The sequence below is a fragment of the Lolium perenne genome, chromosome 6, assembly GCF_019359855.2.
Source record: "Lolium perenne isolate Kyuss_39 chromosome 6, Kyuss_2.0, whole genome shotgun sequence".
In the NCBI taxonomy this organism is placed as follows: domain Eukaryota; kingdom Viridiplantae; phylum Streptophyta; class Magnoliopsida; order Poales; family Poaceae; genus Lolium; species Lolium perenne.
In genome coordinates this window covers 197,214,244-197,231,660 of record NC_067249.2, presented here as the reverse complement: position 1 = coordinate 197,231,660, position 17,417 = coordinate 197,214,244, and the positions used below count along the sequence as shown (strand labels likewise).

Sequence of the window (17,417 nt, the reverse complement as noted above, 5' to 3'; positions counted from 1 at the left end):
CACAGCTGCAACTAATTAAAATGTCACGTCCTGAATCATGTGGTTCTGAAGAAGCGTGCAAATTTGTTGGAACAGAGATAGACTATAGGATTCATGTTGTTCTGCGACAGTGCATCGTCAACTTCACTGGACATACACTCGTCTCCTACGTTGACAGCACAGCTGCAGGTCGCCACAGCGCACTGCGCACACCACAGGGCCGTTTCTCCAAGTATGCATGCAGGCAAACCAAGGGTCATGTTGGCGCAACTCCGCCCTGCTGCCACTTGCTTGCGTCGAAGTGTTAGCCTTGAAATTGTGGTTCAAATCCACTTTTTACAAACGAAAATGTGTCACGTCCAAATAGAAGAACCACAGGTTGTGGTACGATCAGACTGCAGATCAGAATTCAGCGCAAATCCATACTTACAGTGCATGCACAGTTTCCTAAAACACTACCAAAACAGTCACTGCAACACAAGTAAAACTCCACCATCATCAGCCGATTAACAAGTAAAGATTCTTGCTTCAACCGCGACAATGGAGCTTATGAGCAGTAAAAATTGAATGAACATATTTTACAAAGACACTGACTTCTTGCCTAAAAAGGAATGCAGCCTGAATTGCTCTAATTTTTGGCCGCTTCTAACAAATCACCAGTTAAGTGCCATGACTAAAATTAATTCTATGGTGTACCTAGTCACTGTTGTGAGTCCTATATCACAAACACTATCGGTTGCCTGCAGAACAAGATACTGCCCCTGCATTCAATTGGTTGCATCAAGAATGAGATCCTACCTGGCTACCCCTGCATTCAAGCTCTAGGAAAAACAATGCTATCTGTTGCTAAGTGATCAACATTCTACAAGCTTCTGAAGATGCAGTACTAAGCAATGAACCATTCCTCTTATTTGCTCACCCTGCAATATCAATAAACACGGCCTCGGCAATTCTGAGCTCCACAATGGCAAGGGCAGCCATCGCCAGGTACCAGCTTTTGTCGATAGTCATAGGACAATTCCTCTCCAGCAGCAATCTAGAGAATAGCGTGGCAGCAATTAGGAACAACAAAATAAGTTTGTATGGTGATTCAGCTCATATGTAGTACAGCTAAAATATGCTTACATCTTGATTAGCAAACAAGCCAACGTGAGCTAGCTGGCAATCTTTACTCTCCACCATAACTAAACGGGTATTGAGGTTAGGCGCACAGCTGTCATGAAGAGACAAACAAATAAGCATCTCAAAATCAATTTGCTCCAGTGGAATATATGCTCCTAAAATAAATTAAATAGTCCAATTACCTATGATTAATAAAGCGGGATACATTCCCATATCTTGTAGCATCAATCATGTACGGGAAAGCCCCTAAAGTCTTAACTCTTTCCCGGTCAATATGTGAAGCGATGTCAAACAAGTAGCTGCACCCACCTTTTGCCTCACTGGAATTCAAGAAGTTTCATGTCCATTTAGTGAACACAAATTATTTTTACAGAACATGAAATATAGGAAATGACCATCACATGTTTCTGCAATCGAGACCAGATTTTTGCCGGATGAGAATTCAATATTATGTGCCTGCCAGGGCAATAGAACCAACCATGCAAATCTCACACACGGACACACCACAACCAATAGCTCAGATTCACCCAGCAATTAAGTGCTATATCTACAGATACTTTAGATGAAATACCAATTGGACCTGTAACTTGTAGCATCAAAAATCAGATAATGGGCATCACTTCAGTATTTTCTCTAGAAAAGGGATCTATTTCTTTCTTTTTTGGATGGAAGAGTTTGTGTCTCCTTCTCAAGAGACTGGCTTGACCAGCTTGCTTAATCACTGTGAGTACAGTAGTCCTAGCCCTCTGCCCTTCCCCATCCCCCTTGTACATCTCCTGTCTACTCCCTACAGTTTCTAATTAAAATATGGGCATTAAATTAAATGTTGAAATTTTAGATGATGTCCACGTTCTGTACTTCTGTACATCTGAAAGCTTCAGTAAGTTTTAGCCCAAACAGAAAGGCGTGAAAAAGAATTAGCAAACCTTTCAATGTTTCTCATGGCATCGTCATTCTTCACAACCTCCCCAACATACTCGCACACAAAAGTGCCCCGTGGAATAGGTTCTGCCGCTCTAACAGCCCAACCCTGCAGCAAATGAAACCATTATAATATGATCTGTGCAACATGTTATATCGTAATAGCAAAGGTATGTGAGCAGGGTTGAGGGAAACCAAACTGTGGTTATAAATACTTAACCTTATTCTCAGTTCTGAAGATTTCCATCTTAATCAGCAGCCCTTGCTGCAATACTTTATTTGGACATGATGCATCACAGGCGCACAACGAATTGCACTCATATATTGGATATCCTTCCTGCATTTTTTTTTAAATAAGCACACCAGTACAACAACAGAGATGAAAATAATGCTAGAGGATGGATGCAATTTTTTGAAGTAAAAAAACTCGTGCCGAGCCTAACTTGTGAGGCATAAGCACTAATAACAGTCACCATGGATGTAAAATAACAGTAAATGCTGGTTTGAGATTCATTATTGTATTGTCTGTGCAACTCACAATGGAGAAGAGTATTAGGCTTTTGGGTCCTGACACTGTTACAAGCTTACATGACACAGAGGAGGTTGCTTTGCCAATTAAAACAGTTGAAGTATGCGAACCATGAGTGTGGATGGTGCCCTGTATGAGGGTGCATGAGACGGACATGATAATGGACAGCCAAAAACCTTTCTGGATTCAGAAAGATAAAAAAATTACATAACCTACTGGTCACTTATCTTGATATCAACCACCCTATCAACCATGGGCGGAGGCAGATACAAATTTACACCCATTATTTCAACTGAGTCAACTTTGTTTGGATACGCATGTATCCAGACACGTTTTAGTGTGTAGATACATGTGTATCTAGACAAACCCAAGTCAATTAATTTCGAACGGAGGGAGTGTGTCTGATAGCAATATACATAAAAACAATTAGTATGTTGTTGGAATTTTAAGTTAGGAACTCTAATAGAGGTGTGTTCAAATATTATTGCTTTGATATTCAAATTATTTTTATAAATATTTTACTAATTACCTAGTGATATATAAGAGTTTAATTCATATGATTTTTTTATTTGAGGAAATGATCTCAGAGCATTATTTCATGTGCTCAAACTTTCTAATAACTTGGGAATTGGTCTAGGACTATCCAAAGTGATTTTTATGCCTTTCCTAGACCTTGGCTTGGAATTCTTAGGATAGATCTTGTTTCTCTCCTCAAGTATGTATTTTCTCATAATGGAGATTTAGGTTTATATATATATATCACTTATTAATTTAGTCCCTGGTTCGATATGCTCGACTTCAACTCAAATGATAAGCTATCAAGCATACTATTTGGATTTGGGTATGAGGTTTAGTACTAGGGTTTTATGGTGATCAACTAATCACTTCACTTGTACTTGAGTTTAAGCTATGGTCTGGAGGCTTTATTTGTGATCACCCCAAATGATACACAAGTTAGGATTGAGATATAGGCACAGGGTTATATGTGTGGTTGATATCATGTTGAGTTAACTAGGGTTGCTCATTAGTGGTTTCCCTATGATTTTATGTGATGGATGATATCTGCTTATCATATAAAGTTTTAATTAATACTATATATCTCCAAAGCATGATCATGCATTAGACATGATCGACTCATTTTCAATAGCTTCTTACTTAAGGTTCTTAGGGTTCATGATCATAAATATCAGTAAAATTGTGTGTTTTAGTGTACACCCATTGTTCATATGCTGGCTTCGCCACTGCTATCAACAACAGCATACTAAGTGCAGAAGAAGAAATTTTTGACTGGCAAAACAATTTATTTAGCAAGAACAGTTGTTCACTTGTTTAGTCCACAACTTAGTATGCTATCAACAACAGCATACTAAGTGCAGAAGAAGAATTTTGACTGGCAAAACAATTCAATTAGTAAGGACAGATTTTCACTTGTTTAGTCCACAACATGGTTTTTAAGGTGTCCGCTGTAGGACGCTTAGGCGATAGAGCGCCCCCAAGCGCTTTAGGACGCCTTACCGCCTTAAAAACAATTTGTCCACAATGTTTTTCATATCTTTCATTGTTCCAAATTCTACGTGTGCTGACAGACTTGTCAAAAATATCTAGGATGAAAGATGTGTAAGTGCCAACAATTATTACCTGCAAAATGATTTTACTATTTTCATCATAAGCAAATCTGCCATGCATGGGTATACCATAGACATCCACTGGGTTCTCATGGACACTGTCGAAGAGGTTCACATGATCGCATTTCCCAGGAGAGCAATGGGCATGAGAACATGCACAGCTGACCAGACAATCCTGCAGATACATAGTTTATTAGAAAACTTTGATGAAGATAAACCAAATTTGCATAGACATGAACAGCAAGACCCTTTTGTGGAACCTATATGATTTTGTTTATAGATGATAATTTACTTCCAAGATGTACCTCTGAATCAATAAGGGATGAATCCATCAAACGCACTGTGACGTATTGAAAACCTTGCCATGGCACAGAACTGAAATGCTGCAATAGTTCTTCAGGTTTCATAGGCAGAGATACTTTTGCATCAACATCAATGGCACAGACAATTGGGAATTTCTCGCCACCAAAGCTTACATCTTCACAAAGAACAACCCTCTCATTTTTAAGCTTCCACCTGAAGTCCCCTGAATGAAGAACATAATGGTATTCTTCCATGCCCCACGTTCCATCATTATCTGGAGGATTCATCACAGAAGGAACTACGGGAATATCAACTTGGGTAGGCTGTAAAGGTGGCAGGGTATTTGTACTATATTCAGATTTGCATCCCATGGGGCAAATGAACTCCTCTTGATGCCAATTGATTTGGGTGCCAATGTCACTACAAAGCTTTGCAGCTTTCACAAATATGTTCTCAGGCATGGTTCCATATTTAACATCCAATGCAGCAAGAAGACTTGTCTTACAGCATACAGAGCGGGCCACAGATAAAATGTCAAGATTACTTGGATGAGGTCTTGTCTTTTGTATCTTTGAAAATAGAGTTTGCGCCAGATCTGAGCATTGGAAATCCAGCAACTTACCAAGGTTTGCTGTTTCAGAATCCACAATTTGTGATGTTATCATAGATAAATCAGAGCTTGAAATCTTAAAATGTTTCTCAATACCAGAACTACTCCTTTTCTTTAGTGAACTTGACGGCCGTAAGGATTTCTTGAAGGCAGAATAGTAGTGTCGACCACGGTTGAGTTGATACTTCCCACGTCCTGGTGGCACCAGGCCAACGGTGCCTTGGTCCATATGAGCAACTTGATGGTGACGTCCAAGATCTGCCAGTAGATCGAATTTCAATCCACATAGTCTACAGGTTAAGTTCTGAGAGCCATCATCCTTTCCAGGGTTATGGTTATCATAAAGAGCCTTGATACTTGTCCCTTCTGTTCTTTTAACAGACGGACCTTTTGGTCGTTGAGGGGCATCGAGAAGCTTGAACTCGTGGATATGATCTGATACAATATGTTGCCATAACAGATCCATGTTCAAGAAATTGCTGTTACACGACATACACCGGAAGAGAATCGAATACTGCAGAAATTGAGCACCATGTCTTTCCTGTACATGTTTTTCAAGAACTTTTCTGTTCGTAAATGGGTCCATGCAAACAGCACAGGAATACCCTCTGAATAGCCATCGAGTCTCCTTTCTGTGAACTTCTGTCCAATGTAACCCAAGACATTGACCATCAGAGAAATCCTGAAAACATATTTTGCACTTCAGACCAGCTGAAGGATTAGTTATTTCTTCTTGTAATACCATCATAGGCCCCTCTGTGTTATCAAGTAATATTTGCTTCGATTCATTTGAACCAAAGCCCCAAAGGTTTGAGAGTTTTTCTCTTTCACTAGATATCAACTTTAGCAAAAATTCTCCAACATCAAGATCTTTAGAAACTTCAGCTAGTATTTGCGGCATATAGTCGCTATCAAGACCAGAATGTTGACGAGAGATGTTGTTTCTTAAGAATGAATAAAGAAACTCACATGCTCGATGTAGACATAATTTTTCTTTCCTTGATGCACAGCATTTCAACAGATTGATAAAGATATCTTTAGAGATGAGTCGACTCTTTCCATTCCTGGCACGTTTAAGGAACTTTGGAAGGTGTTTGTCACAGTAAAGTGTGTGCCGCTTGGCGTAATCTTGGCATTCAACACTGTTGTCATGAGAAAGAATTCCAATGCAAAGGTGGGTATCTAAATTAGCTGTTGCCATGGAAGCTGAGATGGGGTAGAGCAAATCCGTGCTCTCTAATCCAGGAGCTTTGTCACCTGAAATCTCTTCGGAAATGGCTGGGATTAATTTAACTTGAACAGAAACTTGGGAACCACTTGCGGTTTCTGAGCCTACGACACATATTGCATTCGAGTTGCAATCCTTTTCCGTCCCTTTATTTGGAGACTCTTCATTCTTATGAAGACCCTCAGCTGAACTGAATAAATTATCTGAGCTTACTGTATCCAGGTTTGTCTGGGTACGGTGCTTTTTGCAGAAAACAGAACCATGCTGAGCTCGATGCTTGCATTGCCTACCCAGATTAGTCATACCAGTGCACACTGCAGTATCACTAGTAAGTGCCCTGTCCTCCCAAGAAGAATGGTCAACAAAATGCATACTTTGATGCACACAACAGTAAATATCACCATCATTCGCCCACCTGCCACACTGTCTTCCCTTTGTTTCTATGTATGCAGAACACTGCCTAGAATTCTTGAATGAATCAAACTCATGTCTGGCATTCTGTAAAGCTGGGATGATGCTGCCTGATTCTGCAATCTCACGGGGCTCGGAATTACTTAGGAAGGTAAGAGTGTTATTCTGATTCATTGATACCGGTGCTTCTATATTTCCATCGGCAACAGGTCTACTAGGGAGGTTATTACCATTTGGGTTCTCGCTTGGAGTGCTGCAGTTAGCATCATCCATGCGAGAAAAATGTGTTTCTCCTCGGCGTACTTCAAGTTTGGGACGCTTTCTGCGAGTTTGTTGATCCATACCTGGATCGTCATAGCTATTGCTTTGTTCAAAGTTGCCCGTGTTACCTACAGAATGTGATGAAAAGAACTGTTTCATGACTTCCTGCTTCCATGTTTTCCACTCTGGCAATAACTCAGGCTGCATTGGTGCATTCCACAATTCATCAACCTTGTCCCAAAGAACAGCTTGCCTAAGTTCCTGCGTAAAAGGAAAACATTAGCAAGGTTGCCAAGTTTTAACGCTTTAGAAATGGTATAATATATCAAAACTTTTTTTTCGTGAAAAGGCAAAAGACTTTTGCATTTCATTTCATTGCATAGATAGAGTTTTATAATATGTCAAAACTAACAAAGGAATAATCCATATAAGCCAAATGAAGACAGTGTGCAAAAATCTTACATATGCAGTTATGCATGATGCAATTTCATCAGTAAAGCGACATTGGAAACCTAGAGTTTTGGCTAGAGAATTTTATTTGTAACACCAATGTCATTGTTGACAAACTTCATGCTACACAAATTTCAAGTTACAAGTTGAAAATTGATAGGATTCTGTTCTTTTAACAACATCCACTTTTTAGGCCGCGGTGACTTACTTAATTTTAAAAGGAGTGGGCATTTATTCATGTCGACACTCTCACCAAATCAAATCAACAGAATTCACCCTCTGCACCACTACATATGAGTGTCATTGATGAGATGTATCCACTATAACCTTATTTCAATGCTTTTGGAACAGGTCAAGCTGTTGTACAGTTGTAGCAGGTCATTAGGGGTATGTGTGGCATTTCACAATAACTCTGTCTAAGATACAGGGCTCATTGTCCATCCGTAGGTCAAGCTGATGGTGACAATATAGTGAAACACAGAAAGTATTGAGTAAACCAACCAAAATTACCTATCTCTATGCAATTAAATGAAAACTAATTAGTCTTCCAAAAAACATGTACACGAAAAACACTTCCTACTGGGTGTATCCATCTTACACCATTTCACCCACTTAATCTAACGAGGTACATGTCGTCAGGATGAATTGTGGTAGGCAACAAATACCAGATCAAGACTAACTGGACAGCTACTCATCATGTGGCAAGTCAACTGGATTTGGATCCTAAGAACCTCTGATTTTTACATAAATTGAAAGCCAAACAGCTGACCCATGGACACCAGAATAAATGCTTCAGCTGAACAGGCAGAAAGCCGGAAAGTTTAACTGTATGACACAGAAGCAGTCTGTATTGTAAGAGTTAACTGGGCTAGGTAGGGCATACCTAAACAGGACTATTTATGAGCTTCAATGATCTGGATATATGCAGCTCGTGCAAGGAGCTCAAGTGCTGAGCCATATGTCTAATCTTAACTCAAGAACATGTTGTCCAGAAAATGATCACAACTCAGGAACAAGGTTACCACCATATCCATATTGATATGTGTATTGTGTAAAATCAAATTGAGACATCAAAGCTCATGCTAAGAAAAGAAAAGAAATGGACACAAGAAAACGTGTAACTTCAGATTTTATAAGCAGGCAAAGTTAAAAACTAAATAAACTGTTTGGTAATTATTTCTAAACCACAGACTCCAAAATAAAAGTGTGACCTGCAGGAGAACAGAATCCATATTACCTCCACAAGGATTTCAACAGTCTCAGCATCATGAGCAACGTTACACTTCCGGACCCACAAGTCGAAAGAACTTTGCAGCCAATGAGAGCTTGTGTAGTCTGGAAGAATCATCTGAAATTAAAAAACCAAGGTGAAACAATGCAAAGAAATGCCAGGATGTTACTCAAGAATCAGAACACTGGCATTGGACAGCTGTGCTCTTAGAATTCTTTACAACACCAATAAACAGGAGGATGTATTGGCCTAATGCAGCCAAAAACTATTTTTGTATGTCCTTTTTAATATATGATCAGCTGGCATTGGACCTTTAGCAATGTACCACATATAATGTCATTTCCTACAATACTCAAGAATGTGCTTACACATTAAGCAACCAAATCAATTTCTGATAATGGAGATTTAACATTTTTTATGAAGATTGCAAAGTAATGCTGCTGCACAGAAAGTTATTCTGTAGACCAGACATAGTTGTGGCAATTGCAAGATAGCAACATTTCATGGCAGTCCTAGATAGAATAGAGAAGGTGTCAAGGTGCACAACAATGAGTGTTTCTTATCCAGGAACAGCAAACAAAGCTATTTACCAAACAAAAATGCCTAGAGAAATATACAGCCAAATCACTGTCACTCTGATGCCTGACACACATAAGGCAATAAAGGAATACACACATAAAAGTTACCGATATCTTTCCATTACACAATGAGTGCAAATGATAGGAAAAACCACTTAAGATTTGCAGCAATAAAAAAGAGCATCAAACTCGCAAGGAGAAAAATTAAGCGAGTCACCATGGAGTGTGGAATAGGGTCATTACGTTTTGCAGTTTGACAAGCATCTTCCCAAGATCAGTATAATCTCCACAGCATGATGCTTCCTGAGCAAATTCTTTCCAAGCTGTCGCCTTCCGAGCATTCTCAATTATGGCCTATTAAACATATAAACAGTGTCAAGAGCAATAACGATGCTATATGAATACAATATTTAATTAACGGGAACGAGCATACCTCTGTGTGAAGTTCATCGCCAACATTCAGCATTGAGATAGCAAGTTTCTGCATGATGAATCGCCGAGGAACACTCAAATCCTTCACAAGCTTTCGCCATTTGCGATGAGTTCCGTTCACAAGTGGCACAGGATTGTCATCAATTGGAAGAACAAGAAGCATATCAACCCAAGAATAAGTTCTAGTTCGTGGGAAGAAAACAACGATATAGCTCTTTCTGTCAATCGTTGGTTTTGCCTTGAGAGTAGATAAAGGACAGTCTACTCTACAGCATCGAATTCCTGTTTGCCATTTTCCTCTCCACTGTTTTCAAACGAAAAAGTAATTGATAGTTCAGGGTGAAGCTATTAGATATATTGGAAGTGATTAACGTGCAAAGGTAAGTGATTAACGTGCAAAGGTAGAGCCGCATTGTTGCAATATCTAAGTTCATATGCAACAACATAGTCATTTTAATTATGAGAAACCCCATTGTTGACTTAAATGGTGCAGTGATGTAACTGTATAGAAATGACTTTTAGCGCCTACTCTATGGCCTCTAGGGTATACATTCGACAGACATGAGCTTTGCAGGGCTATTTTTCATGTTATATGTTCACAGTTTGGAACAGAATTGCAAGATCAGGAATCCTAGTAACTACTACTGCAAAAAACCTTGTAGAAACATTGGTATCATTGTGTACATACTAGGTTCTACAGGGCTGACAATTTGCTAAATAGAAATAAAAGGTTTGGTAGTATTCAGAAAGTAGAAGCTTCTGAAGTTCAAGGACTTCGAACAAAACCCTCCATAGTAGCATTTTAGTTATATAAGCATTAGTCGCTTTTATGGCTATGAATAGAGATTCCTAAATAAACTGAAAATCTTGTGACATGGTGTAAACTTGCTATACTAATTAATTGCACAAGAAATTAGAAAGAGAAAATGATGCCACCTATAGCATCTCAAAAATACAAAATTTGGAAAGAAGACAGATTATGTAAAGGTCTCAACAGCATCAATGCAAAGACATATAAATCGCAGATACTATCATGTAGCTCACAATAAAGAAACATACCTTTACCCAAAGTGCCCCAGCATGATCTTCAATATCCATCTCTCCGCCAGCAGTATTACCATTAGAACTGTTGTTATGAATAAACAGATCCATGCCATTTTTAGGTGAGACAGATGTCTCATTCTCTTCCTGAGATTTTTTATATACCAAACCAATGTCATTTGCTAATTCTGAAATATCTTCAACTGTGCAATGTGATTCCTTTTGCACTGCATGAGACCCTACCATGTCAGTCTTGACTTCCTTCCTTGCCATTGCACTCCCAACACCCTTACTTTCTCCATAAACATTTGCATTCTGTTTGGCATCTCCATTTGACTGGCATGCCCTTAGTCCTGTCACTCTACCGGTAGGTGCATGCATCTCTTCCTGAGAATGATGTAAATCCTCCTTATTGCAGTTGGTATCCTCGCTTGGGGAGCCATTATCCTCCATGTTTATATTCAACTGAAATCTTACATCATTGAAGTAAGCATCCTCACCATTCTTTTCTTTATGTGGTACGAAATAGTTCACCTGAGGTAAACCATCCAAACTGACAGAAGAATTTTCAGAGGAACCATCTGATTTCTCATTTGCGCCTTTTCGAGAAGAAGAATTGTTGACTTCAACAGGGTTATGTGCGTCATCTGTTAGATGAGCACCAGGACCTTGCCACCCATAATTATCATGTGGCATGGTATGTTTCCTATCATAAGCAATCGATGGCATTTTCTCCACATCATTCTGTAACTGGCAATCAGCTTGCATAACAGGAGGATCCATCAGCATTTCTCTGACAAGTGCTGATCCGCCAATACACTGTGAAACAAAACAGGAATTCCAAAAGCAGCGAGGGGAAAATCCTTTACTGGCTTGAAGTCCATACACACTTGCGACTTACTCAGCACCTAGAAACAAAGGTGTTGTTTAGGAGCACGAATAACGTTTCAGATAAAAACACATATGCATGGCCGAACAAACAAAAATAAACATGCTTGAACAGATAACAGAGCTCCAGTTAAAATATAGAACTGGTACAATGGTTAAAGTTCAGCTTTGTTATAATGTTGTGGATTTACCACTTCAATGACTATGCACAACAACGTGTAGTTCCTTCTGATTCACCGAGCTAATTTCTTGTCCATTAAACACCAAGTGTTTGCACTCAAGGACTCAACAAAACTTGCTTTCACAATCAGCTACTTAACATTTTAAATTAAGCAGCATAATAGAATTATCACGCGACACTTGGCGATACATACTACACAACAAATAACTTGTTGGCTGCACAGGAATTCAAGGCTACAGATGTAACACTAGTACCGAGGCTGATATGAAGACACTGCAGGTGCCGCTTATGCACATTGAAGCGCTAAGCGGAAGGCCACCGCACCAATTACGCTTAACGCTTTCTTGAACCTTGTAGAACAGATAACAGAGCTCTAGTAAAAATACAAAACTGGTACAATGATTAAAGTTCACCTTTGTTGTAATGCTGTGAATTTACCACTTCAATGACTATGCACAACAATGTGTAGTTCCTTTTGATTCACCGGGCTAATTTCTTGCCCGTAACTCAAGCACTCAACAAAACTTGTACTTAACATTTTAAATGAAGATACATAATAGAGTTAATACGCGACACTTGGTGATACATACTACACAAAATAACTTGTTGGTCCCACAGGAATTCAAGGCTACAGATATAACACTAGTAGTACTGAGACTGATATGAAGACACTGCAGGTGCCCCTACCTAAAGATAAAATACAAAAAATACACACCATCAACAGAAATTCTGAAATCTGCTGGAGCAATCGAGTGTTTACATAAATCATATGAGTTCATCCCGGTCCCATAATTTTTATGCATCAGCTAACATCAAAAAATTACATTAGGGATGTAGGTTATTTGTTAAACCGTACAACAGCAGAAAAGTGGGCGGCATTGGTGTACGGGAACCGGTACCATTAATAACGTTCCATGAAAACCCTAACGGCCCGCCCGTTTCAATGCCTAGGAAAACCCATCGCGATAGGAGAACGGATTCAACCCACGAATTTATTTGCGCGCATGTAGGATCTAGCCTAAGAGCAGCAGCATCGTCGAGGCGTCCCCGCGACGGAGTTTTAGATTTCGCTATCGGCACATATACGGGTACTCGGGCGCCGAACGATTCAAATCGCGGAATACGAGGAATGGGGTCGATGCGAGGGGATAAGGGGGCGAATTACCGGTCTCCACGAGCCGCCGCAGTGGCATCGGCGGTGGCGGCGGAAGCGGCGGGGCGGCGGGACGGCGTGGGGCAGGAGCGCCCGCCGCGTCGGCGGAGGCGACGGGAGGGCGTTCGTCGACGGGCCTGCGGCGGGGCCGACCGGAGGAGGGAGCGGGGCGGGGCGGCGTCGCCGCGGGCGGTGGTGGTGGTGGTGGCGACGGAGGGTTTGCGACGTGGGGGAAGGGAAGGGAAGGGAGAGATGCGGGAGGTGGGCGGCGTGCGCGATACCCACAGGTAAAAAAAGGAAATAGCGAAATAAAAACCCGCATCCGGATTTCACTTCTTCCCGAATTACCCGGTCGGGCCTACTTGGCAGAACGAGTAAGACGCCCAACTGGTGTTCTTTGTTTGGGCTGGATGCGGAGATCGGGGGAAAGTAGGCCCAGGTTCTGGTCCCGTTTGGAGTCCATGTGGTAGTATTGCCAATAGCAAGGCCCGAGTCCATGTCCGTATGCAGTGGGAAGAGACAAACGGCCCAGCACGATAAACTGGAGACCATTAGGACGAATTTGATGTTCTACGCACTCCAAACGGACGCGTCGTGTGGGTCAAATGGTCGAAATCATCCGGGCGTCCGTATGCGTCGGGGGTGGCTCCAGCGGCACGACACATATTTTTTTTCATTCATAGGCCATAATTTACATGATAAAAAAAAACATAAAAAAGCCAGAAAGGCGTGCTAAAAGTACGTGTTGTCTACTGGTCGTCATCGCTGACGAGGTCAATCAGCAGCGGCGTCGGCCATGGAAGCTCGTACGCCGGCGGTGGAGGAGGTACAGCCGCACGGGCAGGAGGCTGTGGCCAGGGATCCCAGGCTGGAGCAGCAGGCGGAGCGCGGATATTGGAACGCGTCGGCGTGGCCGGAGGAGTCGCCGGCCTCCCCTACGCGAGCGCTGACTCGCGGAGCTGGATTGCTAGCCCGTCCCACAAAGCGAGCTCGTTGAGCTCGACCTGCTCGCTGTTGGTCAGTGCCATGGCAATGGCCTCCTCCCCGGAAATATCCGGCGGCTGGGTCTCCGGATCCCACGTCGGCCCGCCGTCGTCGTGGTCGTACTGCCCCATGGTCACGTCCTCGTCGCCGTCCTCGTCCTCGTCGCCGTCCTCGTCCGCGTCCTCCTGGTTGTTCTCTTCTTCTTCGGAGGCGATCTCGCGCTCGAAGTAGTCTACGTCGGCGAGGTAGGCAGCGCGGCGCCGCGCGTCGAACTCTCACGTCCCGAAGAAAATCCAGTTGTAGGAGTTTAGCCCGTACGCCGGATCCTCCCGCCGCTCTCGGCCCTCGCGCGGCACGGGGGGACCGGCACGTGATACGCGTAGTCCGTTGGGAACCCCAAGAGGAGGTGTGATGCGTACAGCAGCAAATTTTCCCTCAGTAAGAAACCAAGGTTTATCGAACCAGTAGGAGCCAAGAAGCACGTTGAAGGTTGATGGTGGCGGAGTGTAGTGCGGCGCAACACCAGGGATTCCGGCGCCAATGTGGAACCTGCACAACACAACCAAAATACTTTGCCCCAACGTAACAGTGAGGTTGTCAATCTCACCGGCTTGCTGTAACAAAGGATTAGATGTATAGTGTGGATGATGATGTTTGCAGAGAACAGTAAAAACAAGTATTGCAGTAGATTGTATTCGATGTAAAAGAATGGACCGGGGTCCACAGTTCACTAGTGGTGTCTCTCCAATAAGAAATAACATGTTGGGTGAATAAATTACAGTTGGGCAATTGACAAATAAAGATGGCATGACAATACACATACATGATATGATGAGTAGTGTGAGATTTAATTGGACATTACGATAAAGTACATAGACCGCTATCCAGCATGCATCTATGCCTAAAAAGTCCACCTTCAGATTAGCATCCGCACCCCTTCCAGTATTAAGTTGCAAACAACAGATAATTGCATTAAATATGGTGCGTAATGTAATCAACACAAATATCCTTAGACATAGTGTGGTGACCCGGCATACCACTGCATGGTGTAGTATGCAAGTCTGATATAATACCAATGAAACACCGTTCCACTAGCATTATATCGCTCAGAGTGGTACAACAGAAACATATGCGGGTCCAAGGCATGTCTATAGAATTACAACATTGACTCAGTTACATAAGATCATCACAACCTCCTACTTTACAATGAGGTAAATCTGCAAATAAACTCCAGAAGGTAGTCCAATCCTATCACGAACTCTATTTGTAGAGTATTTGACTAGCTATAGAGGCTAAGAATAGATTCTAGCTAAATAGGAGCTAGGTATAGGAAGCTAGTTCCCTTCTATGGCTAATCTAGGTTTTCTCCTTGTTGGTTGTGGTATCTGACTCCTCTGACAGGGTCCTGTCTCTTGAAGTAGTTGTTGACTCCTCGGTCTTCGAGTTGCACTGTAGATCCTCCTTCGATGCCTCCATATCTAAGCAGGGGATTTAAGAGTGGGATGAGTACGAGCGTACTCAACAAGTTCATTATAGGAAAGAGGTGTTTAATGCATTAGCTACAGCATTAGACCAGAAAGTCTAATACCAATGCAGGTTTTCATAATCATTTCTTCAAAAGGTTGCTTTTATTCAGAAGAACTATGTCCGTCAGCCTTCACCGGTTTACTAGAACTTCATGGAGTTCCTTTCCGGCCGCGTTCGCAGTTCCATATCCCGGAACAGGGAGTGACAGGTCACGGTTATTTACACTCTGCAGAGGTGTGTTGCTTTACCCATAAGAGATCTTAACCTTGTTGCCAACCGAGCACGTTACCCGTCCACACTTCCTTTGGTGTGAGGCCCGGTATAAGGTCTAGCCAATCATGTTCCTCCGCTACCTCGCACACCCACCCTTTGTTGCATACCCCGACCCTGGGTCCTCGTCGGTCCTCTTATACCACTTAAGGATGGACCCCGACCACGACAACAGTTTGGGACTCGTTAACCAAACTCCTTCGCCGGTAGCTGCAACCCATCATAGACCACTTACCGTGGGGAATTAGAATGGGATCCCCACCCCACCGCTTGCCCAACCTGGGTCAAGTGTCTACGGTAAGCGCATCCGTTGATGTACGAGAGGTGGAAACACTTTTGACTACTCCGTCCCACTCCAGATCTTATGGTTAACACGGGTATTACGGCACAAGAATCACTGGCGACATTTGTTGTTTAATCCTAGATGGATATAAACCCTTGCAATGGAACCTCCACCATATCAACACAATTCATGGTTCCATTGCCCACCACATAGTCATATTCATAGTTATGAAAATAGTGGTTTTGGTTTTTTATGCAATAGTGATAAACATAATACTTTGCAAGTAATTTGGTAAAAATACTCAAATGACATGAGCAAGTGATGAACTTGCCTTTCTTGACTGCAAGATTATGCAGGCAAGGTCTTCGATACGTAATATCTCCAAATTCTGAAATAGCATCATCATCCGGTAAGGACGATGTTTAAAATATTGGCAAGGATGCAATAATGCATAAGTATGAGATGCAATCGCTCTAAGCGTGACCTAACCCCGATGATTTAGGATTAGTGAGTGGTAATGATTGGTTCAGGGTGTGTTGCACTTTTAAAGTGATTCACAAACAAGGTTCTTATTCAGGGTTGTGTTGATTTAGAATTATAAGCAGATGGCAAAATGAATAGTAACAATCATACACAATCAGGAATAGTAGCTGTATGAAAAGTGAAGAGCAGTTGTCAATTTTAATACCCATAATACATGGTTGATGATTACTTATTATATAATTCAAAAGAATAACTTTTGAAGAACATGTTCTTTAATGAAGAACAAGTATGATAATTAAGTTTGTGGGGTTCTATGTTTTTCTACGGTTCTAATTGGTTTCTGGAGTAAGTAGTAGATGGATCACAACCTAGTTGGATTCATCAACATCTAGGGCTTGTAAGGTTGAGTTAAGTCTAGGCATTCTAAGCAATTATTCATACAAGGTTGCTATCAAGGTTAATTTATCTGGCTGGTGATTGCTAACTAGGGTTTATATGTTTTTTATAAGCAGGGTTGATGGTGACTCTTATTTTCTTCAAAAGAATAACTTTCGAAGAACATACTTCTTAAGTAATAATAAGTATATCAATTAGGGTTGAAGTGGTCTAGTATTAGCCATTGGATCTCTAAGTAGAGAATTGTGGGTTCCTAAACAAGGTGATTCATAAGTATCACGCACTGGTAGGTTTTAGTGGATCAGGGTTCTGTAAAATAAAATAATAGGTATGGTTGCTGTTAGGGTTCATCACGATGGTGTGATGCTAAGCATGGGTAGATAAGGTTAATGTCTCTGAGGATTGGAGCTAGGGTTTACATCTGGTCAGCCCCATTTGATCATCTAGGTTCCGATGAAGATGAATACATGGGATACCCATATATTAGAGATAGGTCTTCTACATTTTATGTGATCAAGACAAGTAATTAGT

At 41.6% G+C, this 17,417-nt stretch overlaps 1 protein-coding gene across 1 annotated transcript; it reads right to left on the bottom strand.

Annotated features, from left to right (window-relative positions):
* Positions 1 to 450: 450 nt before the first annotated feature.
* LOC127306475 (histone-lysine N-methyltransferase SUVR5) lies at positions 451 to 13,234 on the bottom strand. The gene is made up of 12 exons (XM_051337111.2): positions 12,956 to 13,234; positions 10,740 to 11,629; positions 9,682 to 9,984; positions 9,492 to 9,602; positions 8,677 to 8,787; positions 4,482 to 7,250; positions 4,190 to 4,351; positions 2,243 to 2,359; positions 2,028 to 2,131; positions 1,284 to 1,421; positions 1,105 to 1,192; positions 451 to 1,015 (listed from the first exon to the last, which is right to left on the bottom strand). Exons 2-12 carry the CDS (start codon positions 11,508 to 11,510, stop codon positions 908 to 910), a joined length of 4,782 nt encoding a protein of 1,593 aa, XP_051193071.1. The 5' UTR covers positions 11,511 to 11,629; positions 12,956 to 13,234; the 3' UTR covers positions 451 to 907.
* Positions 13,235 to 17,417: the final 4,183 nt, after the last annotated feature.

Excerpts from the sequence above, each read along its gene's own strand:
- LOC127306475 (XM_051337111.2), bottom strand. The coding sequence starts at position 11,510 with ATGCTGATGGATCCTCCTGTTATGCAAGCTGATTGCCAGTTACAGAAT. Across the intron at positions 8,788-9,491 it reads TGCTTGTCAAACTGCAAAAC|ATGATTCTTCCAGACTACAC; the intron begins GTAATGACCCTA and ends TTTTAATTTCAG. Across the intron at positions 4,352-4,481 it reads CATCCCTTATTGATTCAGAG|GATTGTCTGGTCAGCTGTGC; the intron begins GTACATCTTGGA and ends ATGTATCTGCAG.